The following is a 13,405-nucleotide window of genomic DNA, read 5'->3' as shown; positions in this document are numbered from 1 at the left end:
CAAACTAAGAATGCCATGAAATCAAATACTAACAATAGGAATGAAGCTCCAGGATTCAGCTTTTTCTGTTGTCATTACTTGGCTCAACAATTTTTTCTTTTGGGAGCTCCTGTCATGGCTCAGTGGTTAACGAATCCGACTAGAGACCATGAGGTTGCGGGTTCAATCCTGGGCCTCACTCAGCGGGTTTAGGATCAGGCGTTATACTGTGAGCTGTTGTGTAGGTTGCACATGCAGCTGGGATCCTGCATTGCTGTGGCTCTGGCATAGGCTGGCAGCAACAGCTCCGATTAGACCCCTAGCCTGGGAACCTCCACATGCCACGGGTGTGGCCCTAAAAAAGACAAAAAAAAAAAAAAAAAGAATTTTTTCTTTTGGCAGAGGTTTCATATCTGTCTACTTGCATCTCTCACAAGCGTCCTATCTTAATAAATCTATTTCTTGCCTTTCAAAAAAATTTTTTATTTTATTGTTTTGTGAAGTTGCTTAATATTAAATGAATTAGTGTTTTTGTTTGTGCAACATGGTTCAAATTTCTAGGAAACTCTACTGACATACTTTTTGCGGTATATTTGGAAAGGCAAGTAGAGCCAAGCAGTTTCCAACAAAGTCTATTTCCAGGATTGAGAAGATTTCCCCTCCCATTTTAGGCTTATTTTGTTACCAGAGGGATTCTGGAAGAAGATCTAACAATTAAAGCATTATAGATTTGTGATTTTGTGTCGGTCCCAACAAAAAGTACCATGGTAATTTAAAGCTATTTCATTCAAGGTTTGGCATTCATAAATGATCTTCCTAATTCCGATATTGTTCATAATGTACTGGAGGCAGGGGTGGGGGTTAAGACTCTGAATCACCAGCCTAGCCCAGAGATCTCTAAGAGTTTTAGATTACGTCAAAGCAATTTTACACCAGAATTTTTTCAGAACCCTAACATAAGTAACTTTTACAATGCCTCTGACTCCTGTCAACTCTTGGTCACCTACACTTTCTACCCTTTGGTGTAAATCTTACATCTTTTGAGATTCAGAGTATCAAGTAGTTATATATATATATATATATATATATATATATATATATATATATATATATATATATATAAAACCATTTTATAAATATATATATAAATAGCATTTAGATGCCACTAGATCTGATCACACTGGCATATTTGAAGACTGCAGTATTTGCCTAGAGTATTTCCCTCCACCTAAGACCTGCCAATATCCCAAAAGATAACAATGTATGACGACCCCACTACAATTTCATAGTTCCTTAATGCCTTCAATTTCAATGTCAATCTGCACTTTACCCATGATACACAAGCACAGTACTAATATTCAAGACCTTAGCTTCTGTAATACTTTTCCACCTCCCTGACACTGTTTGTCCTATAATGCTTTAATTGTTCTCTTCTGTATTTTTGCTGATAAGCATCGAGTTTCTTAACCTCATTCTTTTTTCTCCTCCATTCACCTTACATTTCATGATGTCCAGTCTTCTCTCCCCCTCCAAATCACTATCACTCCCTGAAACATCCATGCCCCAACCTTTAGAGGCAATTTTCCCTTTGACCCCACTGAGAAAATAAATGCAGTGAAAACCCTCAGACTGATACTGTTTCCCCAACACCTTGCTTTCCTCATTATAAATTAACTGTTATAAATCTCCCTCTTTATCTTTAAAACTGATTCCTCTAACTAGGCCCAAGATAATCACACCTTCTCTTTCAAATTTAACCATCCTTATCCCTCTTTTATATCATGAGCTTTTTGAAAGCAAAGATTAGAAGACCTTGAATACTTAGATCTAACACAATGCCTGGCACATTGGTAGTAATAAAAAAGGAATTAATTAAATATAAAGTAAGTGTCTACTCTCAAAGTGTTTAAAAAAAATTCCAGCTCAAGGACATTATATTTTCTCACTCATCTATTCCATAGAGGCATTGTGATAAAGGAAAAAACTTTTCTTGCAGTTGAAAGGAAATTTACCTGCCTGACCATTCCAAATGTAGTTTCTGAAGAGTCAGTATTGTAAGTATAATGGTAATAGCGCTCTCCTTTTAACACCCATAGTGAAATATTTTAAAAAACATGAACTCTTAAGACTCAGAATATTAAAAACTTATATCCAACTTTTCTATTCACGACTCTTCCACTCTAAAATGAATCTACAAAAGCAAAAATTAAAAGTGGCTGGATTTTATTTTACTACTTCCACTTTTCATTCCAGAAATACATTTCTTACCTAAACTATGATCTAAAAGAAAAACAGTAAAGGAATAAATTGAAATGATAGGAAAAAAAAAACCCAGTCAGATGAATGTAATCCGTGAAAACAGAAAACAGTAAGAAGATCAAAGCAGGAGTTCCCGTTGTGGCGCAGTGGTTAACGAATCCGACTAAGAATCATGAGGTTGCGGGTTCGGTCCCTGCCCTTGCTCAGTGGGTTAACGATCTGGCGTTGCCGTGAGCTGTGGTGTAGGTTGCAGACGCAGCCAGTGGCTACAGCTCTGATTCGACCCCTAGTCTGGGAACCTCCATATGCCGTGGGAGTGGCCCAAGAAATGGCAAAAAGACAAAAAAAAAAAAAAAAAAAAAAAAAAGAAGAAGAAGATCAAAGCATGAGTATATCAATGATTAGAACTGTTTAGTGTAGGGGTCAGCAAACTTTTTTTGTAAATGGTCAGATAATAAATAATAGGTTAAGCTTTGGGAGCCAAGAGAGGAAACTGAGGGTATTATATAGATACTTCTACAACGTGAGAAGTCAAAACTCCACAAGATTTTTGACAAATGTAAAATATACTAATAGAGTACCATTTTTTGCAATACAGTTGTACTAAGGACGAGATTGAAATTCTCACTATGGGAATAACATTTCAACATTAGTGTTTACTATCATCAAATTGATGTAAATATTCACCTGTAAAAATTATTCTTTGCTTGTGGACTCTACAAAAACAGGCAATAGGCCAGATTTAGTCCATGGGCCACAATCTGTCAACTACTTTTATTGGTACAAAAGGTATAATGACAGAAAATATTTATCTGATTGTCCCCTGGAAGCGCCTTCAACAACATCAAAATTGTACATTTAATAATAACTCAAAACTGTACATTTAATAATAATTACATAAAATAATTTATTTAAATTAATTTAATAATAATTGTACATTTAATAATTGAGTTGATTTCTTCACTGATTGAATCATGTTTGGTTATTTCAGTGTAAGTAAAAAACCAAACGTTCTGAAGTCTCTACATGACAGTAACAAAAGTAAGCAAAGCACTAATAACAAATTAATATAATAAATCAGAGATTAAACTTGCCCTTTGGAGACTCTAGATCACAAGGGAAAAAATAATTTTGTTTGTGTGGCACCTGTATTTAATTTCTAGTATTTTCAACTTCATTATTATTATTATTATTTTGCCTCACTTGTGGCATGTGGAAGTTTCCAGACCAGGGATCAAACCCACGCCACAGCAATAATGCCAGATCCCTAACCTACTAAGCCACCAGGAAACTCCTATTTTTCAGCTTTTATTCTTCTTCTGAAAAAATAAAAGCAGCAAAATAAAGAGTAAGAATTAATTTTCCAAGTTTGCTTCTGTATCTTTTAAGACAGGGGACAGAAAACTATTAAATCTGATTCACTCCCTGTTTTGTGTCTTATTTACAGGATGTTCACTGCTACGATTTCCTATTATCCAGAAATCACCTTCAGACACGAAGAAAAGTAGAAAATTGAGATATAAGTCCCAGTGATTAAGGCAAACAAAACATCTACTGATGAATTCAAACATTCACTCTAATTCCTCACAATGTGTGAACAGGGGCCTAAGCCAGAGTTGGTATATCTATTTTGACTTTAATTTCTTTTTTGGGGGGGGTGGTCTCTTTTAGGGCTGTACCCACGGCATATGCAAGTTCCCAGGCTAGGGGTTAAATTGGAGCTGCAGCTGCTGGCCTATACCACAGCCGCAGCAATGCTGCATCCTTAACCCACTGAGCGAGTCCAGAGATTGAACTTGCATCCTCATGGATACTAATCAGGTTTGTTATCACTGAGCCACAATGGGAACTCCTCGAACCTAATTTCTAATTCACCTATAGAATACTAGCATAAAACACTATGCTAACCACCTAAAATTAAGTATACTATATATTTTGTTAAGGACATATATTTCTTTTCTTTCTTTCTTTTTTTCTTTTTTCTTTTGGTCTTTTTGCCTTTTCTAGGGCTGCACCTGCACCGTATGGAGGTTCCCAGGCTAGGGGGTCTAATTAGAGCTGTAGCCACCGGCCTACACCAGAGCCACAGCAACACGGGATCTGAGCCTCATCTGCAACCTACACCACAGCTCATGGCAACACAGGAAAGGACATATATTTTCAAATAACATTGCTAAGTATTGAGATTGGGGATGGATTTAAATACATAGAAGAGAAAATCTACTCTCCAAGACTTAATTACAAAAACTGTCCAAAGAATGAAGCTATTTACATTGTACATCTCACAAGTCTTAACTTCTAATTAAATTCAAAAGCTAAACTGTTTTGCTTCACGCAAATAAATCTCATCAAACATACCCATGAAATAATAACTAATCAAAGCAAGTCTTAGTCCTTCTTGCAAAGAGAAATAATGCGCATAGAGAAATAATGTTTCTAATTATTTATCACTAGTTATGGAACAAAAATTAAGTGACTTCAGTCTTTAATCCATTTCAGTGTTTCAAAGCTATGTGCTAAAGCTTCCAAAACAATGTAAGAATAATAACAGGCAATGCGATTGTGTAATGGTGCTAAGCACTTCATTTCTAGTGTTTCTCATGTTTACAAAAACCCTGAAAAAGATAACCACTACCATTATTTCAAGATAAGGAAACTGAAACTCAAGAATGTAACTTGCATATGGTATATTTTATAAATTAAGACTAATGATTAATTTAAGATTTTTCAGTGCTTTTACATGCTAAGAGTTAATTTATAAATAACTTAAAGCCATAAAGACATCCACTGGTTTCAGAAAAATAAACACATAAAAATTGTATCTTAAGTGTAACACATACATTACATGTAGACACACACACACAGTACAACACATATTAGAAACCATGTGCTCCACAGCCTAAAATTTGTCCCAAAAAATTGTGGCCAATAGTAAAGGGTACCTTCCCCTTCCTCAGCAAAATGTAACAAAGAACTCAGAAATAACACTTTTAGTCAGAAATCTAGCAATAATCTTTATCCTGTGTACAGATCCAAGGGTAGTATTAAGTCTACAACAGCAGAAGTGAACAAAGTATTTCTTGGTTTAAGAGTCTTAAATTACCTAACACTTATCACGAATACCTAACATTGAGCAAAACATAATTTAGAACAGACAGATTTGTAACAGACAAAGATCACTGTTTAATCTCAAGGAATCATTTAAGGAAACAAATGGTGTATGTGTATATACCCCTCTAAATTCAAACTATTTATAACCCTGAGATGTTGCCCTTTTTATCATTTTCAGAGAACTTTATTAACCAATTCTCCATATTTTCTTCAAACTAGTACAAGTCTTAGAGACTTAAAATTCACTTCATACCTCTGCTATAATTTGTCAGTATTTGTTTTTTAAAAGAAAAGAGATTCTTAAATTCCTACCATCCTCAGTCCTTGGTTGCTGAGGGAACATGTAGTTAGTAAGCACCATTTTCTGGGTCTCTGAATCAGTCTCTTTTTGAAGAGGTATCAGGGGTTTGGACTATGGAAAAAAAAAAAAATGTTTAATTTTCAATAATCCTAAAGCAAACACATATCCTCTGAACAAGTACTCACCATTTTTTCTATAAAGTGTCAATGTGTAAGTTACAAAAAAAATTTTTAATATACATAATAAAACTTTAAGCATTGACTTGAAACCTCATAAAAATCTAAAAAGAAAATTTAGTTTTTAATACAAAGCAAACTTACACTGTATTGCAATTATTGATTATCAATACAGTTTTTTAACTTCCCATATATTAAGTATATCCACAGCCCAATAACTACTTATCACAGTGATTTAATAATGCTATAACCTAAGCCTTTCCATTTTATGTTGCTTTGGTAGAAATGATTGAGAAAATTCAGTAATCTGCAGGTTTATTTTAGCGGAAAAGATAGTACTCAAAACAAACATTAAGTTGTAACGTTCTCTGTTCTTCTCGTGTCTCCTGTTTCTATTAATAATACAAGTTATTCAAGGTACAATTAGAAACCTCAATTATATTGGACCTCATTTTTCCTTGACTTTTTCCTAACTGGTTATTAAATGTTTTCAATTTCCTTCTTAATATAACTAGAACTTTTGCTAGCCAAGTGATTTAACATCCTACCAACACAAACTTTGGCAAATTCCAGACAAGCAGGAACCATTCAATTCTCCCCTCACCTACACCTTATCAATTAATTCTTTGGACTTACTCTTATGAAGGCTGTGCAGGTAGCTAATGCCATCCTATAATCTTACTCCCATTCGAACATTTCCTCTGTGCCCCATTCTGTTCCATGGTAAAGACACTGTCCAGCATCTCAAACATCTTCACTGAACACTTTCTTGGACCTCCTTAGATAATGGAAATGGTAGATCTACTCCTTTCCCAAAGACAGTGCCTTTTTGAAGCCTTCTCAGACGCAGGGTGCTTCTTCCCCCCACACATCATAAACCCTAGTTCAGGAGGTGGAGTTAGTATGGACAAATGCTATGAGATCATTATTCCTCTCTCAAGTAAAAACACCTCTTCTTTTGAGGATGATTAAACCCTGCCTCTACCATTTTATTTCCCTTCCTAATATCCAGTGACTTGCTAATAGTATCCAACTATTTCTGACTCTTTTATGCCAAATCTTTCCACAGTCATGGGTAATTCCACAGATATGTAGATGACATAGCCATACTTTAAGCCCAGTGATTTCTCAGCAGATGATGAGTGGGTGGGAAGGAGGAAAGAAATCCACTTAATGGACATATCAAAATTATCTGAAAGATTTTTAAAAACTAATCACACCCCTGAAAAAGCTCTAAAATTAACTGTGGTAATGCCTGTATAACTCAGTGAATATATTAAAAACCACTGAATTGTGCACTTTAAAATGGGTGAATTGTTATTTATATTTTAATAAAGGTGTTATAAAAAAACTAAGCATCTTTTGGAGTTCCCGTCATGGTGTGGTGGAAATGAAATCTGACTAGGAACCATGAGGTTGCAGGTTCGATCGCTGGCCTCACTCAATGGGTTAAGGACCCAGCGTCGCCATGAGCTGTGGTGTAGGTCACAGATGCGGCTCGGATCCTGCGTTGCTGTGGCTGTGGTGTATGTCAGTAGCTGTAGCTCCAATTTGCCCCCTAGCCTGGGAAACCTCCATATGCCGTGGGTTCGGCCCTAAATGGCAAAAAAAAAAAAGAAAACTAAGCATCTTTCAACAAGTGCAAAGGCAGAAAGAGACTGAGAACTATTTATCAAGCCTCTCCATTTCCTAAACACTTAACTCCAATGATACTTATCACTACTTCATTTTAGATATTCATTCCACTCCCTTGACATAATTCCTACAATACAGCCTGTTAAATGTTCTTTCTCTGAAATCTAAAATCACTCATTCAATAGTAAGGTATTCACTTACCACAGTCTTGAGAGATTAGCAAAGCACTACTGAAGGAATCCCTTCCTACACGAAGATGAGATAAGAACCAAGTATGAAAGAGGAGAATGTTCCAAGAGAGTAGAACTCACTTGGGGAAATGAGAATGAAGACAGAAGGGGAGGAGATGAAGTGAGAGGATGAGCAGGGGTTTAAGCACGTTAGTGCTAGAACAAGATTAAAGGATCACCTGAGTTGCAGTGTGGTTCTGGATGAAATTAGGGTGACATGAGATTATGGACTGTGGAAACACTGGAGGCAGCAGAGACCTGTTAGGAAGTTACCTTAACAGTCTAAGTAAACTCAGTCCAATATAAATTTAACGTGAGACAAAAATGAGAACAATAGATAATTTATACTTTTCTGGTAGCCACAAGTTTTTAAGAGGTAAAAAGAGGTTAAATTAATTTTGATAATACATTTAATTTAACTTTATATATTCAAAACATTGCTATTTAATGTGTAATCACTAATAAAAACTATGGGGTTTTTTTGGCCGCACCCACAGCACGGGGATGCTCCCAGGCTAGGGACTGAACTCAAACGATGACAATGACGCAAGCTGCTGCAGTGACAATGCTGAATCCTTAACCTGCTGCACCACAAGGGAACTCCAAAAAAACCTGTTAACGTGATATTTCACATTCTTTGTTCATACTAAGCACAGAAAATTCAGTGTGCATTTTATACTTACAGCACATCTCAATATGTACTAGTCACATGACCCTAAGTGTCTACTGGACAGTGTAGCTCTAACTGAAAGAAGATGGTGGACTATCTTTAAGGGAAGGGGGAACAGGGATTTAAAAAAAAAAAAAAAAAAAAGCTCAAAACATCTGGAAAATGTAATAGTTAAGACTAAACAGAGCTTAGTGATTAACCGCACTGAAATATAGAGAGAAACAGTAGTTAAGAATTACATTCCCAGGGCCCTGTCTCTAGTAAAGCACTTTTTACTAGGAACTGGCGGGGGGGGGGGGGGGGGGGGCTTTGGAACTGATGATAAAATGTTCACTTTTAGGCTGGTTGAATTTAAGACATCTAGGGAGCAATGTTAAATAGACAGTGAAATTCAGGAAAGAGGACTGCACTGAAGGTAACTGTTGGGAATAATGAGGATATAGCTAGTGACTACATCTTTTCCAGAGGAAAATATAGAGAAAGTAACTAAAGCAAACCTCAAATACCACAAGGGGCACCAACATCTAAGATACTGGCAGAAATAAAGTCCTGAAGAGGAAAAAACTGAGGAGTGTTCAGTCAAAATAACAACCAGCAGAGTTATGGTTACACAGACACCATGCAGATCTCTCACTCCACTGCTTCTTCAAGACTGTCTCATCAACTGCACCAAGACTGCCACTCTCTTGAACTTTCCACTTTATCACCATCATTCTTTCCTGTCTCTTCTTCTCTTTTTGTGCCTCACCATATCTCATTATAACCACCTTCCTGCCAATCACCAAGACCTCCTTGCTGCACTGACCTTCTCTTGTGCCTGGGTTGGCAAAGCTGCAAACCAGAATTATTCCAATTGTGTGCTTTCTCTGTATTACACAACTGAGCAAATGAGTATTAACAAGTTTATGGTAACAAACTTCAAGAGACTCCCAGCATTGCTTGAAAACTCTAGACTTCCTAAATTGCATTCTAAAGGTATTACCTTCAAAAAATGTTTTTAATAAATATAGGATTCAAGGGAGTTCCCTTGTGGTGCACCAAGTTCAGGATCTGGTATTGTCACTGCAGCAGCCTGGGTGATTGCTGTCGCAGGTTCAATCTCTGGCTCAGGAACTTCACATGCCACAAGTGTGACCTCCCCAACCCCCCAAAAGGTTCAAAAACTGTTAAGTTTGGTAACTGCTACATTTCAAAACATAGATTATTAGCCCTCTCTCACACAAATATTAGACCCACCATCCCTTCAAGACTTTTTTTTTTTTTTTTTTTTTTGGTCTTTTTGGTCTTTTCTAGGGCCTCACCCGTGGCATATAGAGGTTTCCAGGCTAGGGGTCCAATCAGAGCTGCAGCCGCCAGCCTACGCCAGAGCTACAGCAACCTTGGGATCCGAGCCACATCTGCAACCTACACCACAGCTCACGGCAAAGCCAGATCCTTAACCCACTGAGCGAGGCCAAGGATCAAACCAGCAACCTCACAGTTCCTAGTTGGATTCATTAACCACTGTGCCACAACAGGAACTCCCCCTTTAAGACTTTTGATTCCACTAGCTTCCACCTCAGTTATTCAACTCCCTCTAATATTCTTCTTTTTTTTTTTTTTTCCTCTGTGCCCTTGGCATGTGGAAGTTCCCAGTCCAAGGATCAAACCTGTTTCACAGCAGGAATCCAAGTAGCTGCAGTGACAATGCTGGTACACTACAAGGGAACTCCTTTTCTCCGCCCCCTAATATTCTTAATCTCATTCTCCAAAGAGCCACTTTCCAACAACTTATAAACATGCTCTTTAAAATATTAAAGGATCCCTTCTTACCTTGCCATTAGCTATCAGTTTCTTTATTTAGGTTCCGTACCTTTTCTTTCTTATTCAACTATCTTAAAAGACTAATCAACAACAATCATGTCTCCATTCTCTCATTTATTTATTCCCTAACTACTTCAACCTGGGGTTTGACATACACTTCTAAAATTGCATTGCTACAGTCAAGACAGGTTGACAAGATTGGTATAACTCGACAAAATATAATAGATATTTTTCAGACTTCATGTGAACTGACTTCTCAATAGCATTTACCCTGTACAACTACTTCCTTTAGGCCAGATGCTTCACCTTTAACTTAAACACCATCATACACACTCCTATGTACCTCTATGGCCACTGTTGCTAAGGCTCTGAACCCACTTGCCACTTAAATGTTAGTATTCCTAGGGACTAATACATCCCTAACATTAAAATTTTTTTTTTATAAGAATCTCTTTTGAGACGATAGAAAGCTATGAAATAATTCCCTAGAAAAAGTGATTAATGGGCTAAACACATACATCTCTTCTCATGCCACAAGTCTTTTAAATAAACTTTACAAATAAAAGGAATAAATCTACGAGGCACTGAAAAAAAAGAAGAAATTATACCTTCAGGAGTTATTCTGAGAAATTCCTAGAGATTAAAAATTAAAAGAATGGGAGTTCCCGCCGTGGCGCAGCGGTTAATGAATCTGACTAGGAACCATGAGGCTGCGGGTTTGATCCCTGGCCTTGCTCAGTGGGTTAAGGACCCAGCGTTGCCGTGAGCTGTGTGTAGGTTGCAGACGCAGCTTGGATCCCGCGTTGCTGTGGCTCTGGCGTAGGTTGGCAGCTACAGCTCCGACTGGACTCCTAGCCTGGGAACCTCCATATGCAGCAGGAGCGGCCCTAGAAAAGGAAAAAATAATAATAATAATAATAATAAAAGAATGGAGAAACCAAGAGCACAGAAACCAGGACCTAAAACAAGTTGACAGGTGGTGATGGTGATGGTGGCTCATGGCTACTGGAACTGTTCTACACATGCCTACTTGGATATACCAAAGATGCTTCAAACTCAATAAACCTAATGGGAACTTAAACATATTTCTTTCTCTGGAGTTCCCTATCTTGGTAATGGTATCAATATCCGCCTAGTCACTCAAGCCAAATCTCTAAGGCTAATCTTTGCTTTTACTCTCTTCTTACAAACATGCATTCTTCATATGCCCTTTTAAGTTATGTCCTAAATATATAGTCTCTTCTCTAGCCCTGTTATCATTACTTTGTATCAGCCAAAATGTTCTGTTGCCTTGAGAATGGAAATGCCCTCCAAAAGGTCTTCCCCCCCCTTTCTGCTAAATTCATCTTCCATAATGTAGCCCCCAAGGCCTTTGTAATATATCAATCCGATCATGCCATTTGCCTGCTCATCCATTACATTGGTTCCTTATCTCCTACAACAGATTTTGACATGTACCCAGCATCACTTCTCCTATGTAAAAGATAATATATATGAATAATCGATCATGACTATAACAACCAAACACCCAACTTGCCTTGACATTCCTATTTTACACATGCTGTTCTCACAATTATCATAGAGGCCCCTTTCACTATCAAGTGTCCTAGTACAGACAATAAATTATGGTCAATCTAATTACAACAATTTTCTACTGGGCCTGAGTTGGCTTTAGAATACTTTAAAAAAAAAAATCATAACTTATCAAAGTTGACATCCAAGATTAAAAAATCTATTTGCCATCTCTGAAATACAGTGCAAGTTCCTTTGAATGGCATACAAGATCCTCTATGACTTGGTCCCTGTCTACCTCTTTGAGCTCATGTCCTACTCTTCCATCCCACAGATTATGCTCTAATCCCAAAACCACTTGGAGAGTTAGTGAATATACTACACTCTTCCGCTTTCTTTCTTTAATGCTACTACTCATTTGAGAAAATTTTACTTATTCTTTTAGGCACTGTAGGCACCTCCTTCTCTAGGAAACCCACTTTAAAACCTCAAGTTATGCTCCCATTCTCTGACCCTGAAACCTACAGCCCTACCAAGTCTTTTACCACACTATACTAAACGATCTTCTTAATATCCATTTTTGGCTCCACCTTAGTCTGTCTGCCACAAAGTGTTATTCAATAAATGGTTCTTAAATAAGAATGACAAAAATGAATGAGGGAATGAATATTCAATTGTTCTGTTCAAGCCTTCAGAAAGACTTATGAAAAATTATGTTATTGCATGTATTGCCTATAGGTTTATTCCCTACATGGTCAGTGAAATGTCCAGGAGAAATTTATTTTCATTATTTATAATCAAACTACTTTAGGTATTTTTTCGCCTACACTTTGTTTTTTTACATCAAAATGACTACCTCATACTGTAAGGGAGATTTTATAACATACAAAACATTACATATGTTTTACTTTTTTGCTACTTTGTCAAACTGAGGAAAACACAAAGCTCCCCATCACCACAATTTTGCTTTAAATAACTAACAAATTGGGGTGCAAGGAGATGAATGAGGTAACACTAAATATGAAGAAACTATACAGATATCAGATATTTTCACTGAGTCAGCTGGCATAATTTGCTGGCATTGATTTACCCATAACAGTTTACTATACTAACAGTTTGGTCCACAAGTTCAGGAGCTATGTCTCATTAATACTGTTGTTAAGTACCTGGCATAAGCCAGGGCCCAGCAAATGTTTTGTGAATCCAGCTGTTAAAGTTGAAATCAAGTTTCATATGAAAATATTCTTTTTTGGGGTGGGGGGGATAAGGTGGCATGTGGAAGTTCCCAGGCCAGGGAATCAAACCCGAGCCACAGCAGGGTCAACACTGGATCCTTACTCCACTGAACCACCATGGAACTCCTCAAATGTAAATATTCAATTAAGAGAGATTAGGTAGTTAAGAGTTCCATATATATGAAGGCATACATTTAAAAGACGTAGGGAGTTCCTGTCGTGGCACAGCGGAAACGAATTCGACTAGGAACCATGAGGTTGCGGGTTCAATCCCTGGCCTCGCTCAGTCCCTGAGCTGTGGTGCAGGTCGCAGATGCAGCTCAGATCTGGCATTGCTGTGGCTCTGGTGTAGGCCGGCAGCTATAGTTCTGATTAGACCCCTAGCCTGGGAACTTTCTCGTGCCGCGGGTGCGGCCCTGAAAAGACAATAACAATAATAAAAAAAAAAATTAAAAAAATAAAAGATGTAGTAACCACTTGTGTTCAAGTTCTAA

General features: G+C 37.3%; 1 protein-coding gene across 30 annotated transcripts in view; it reads right to left on the bottom strand.

Moving 5' to 3' along the window:
• Positions 1 to 13,405, bottom strand: part of ERBIN (erbb2 interacting protein) — a 183,553-nt gene that overhangs the window by 30,250 nt on the left and 139,898 nt on the right. For all 30 annotated transcript variants that reach the window (XM_085002372.1, XM_085002379.1, XM_085002374.1 and 27 more), the window contains one exon: positions 5,662 to 5,761. In XM_085002372.1, coding sequence (XP_084858498.1) covers positions 5,662 to 5,761 — 100 coding nt within the window. The remainder of the gene's footprint in view (positions 1 to 5,661; positions 5,762 to 13,405) is intronic.

This window comes from Sus scrofa, chromosome 16 (genome assembly GCF_054392235.1).
Source record: "Sus scrofa isolate SSC_HxYL_T2T_F1_AM1 chromosome 16, Sscrofa_HxYL_maternal_Yorkshire_Landrace_v2.0, whole genome shotgun sequence".
NCBI lineage: Eukaryota > Metazoa > Chordata > Mammalia > Artiodactyla > Suidae > Sus > Sus scrofa.
Note: the sequence above shows the minus strand (reverse complement) of the source record. Positions and strands in the feature narration are given on the sequence as shown.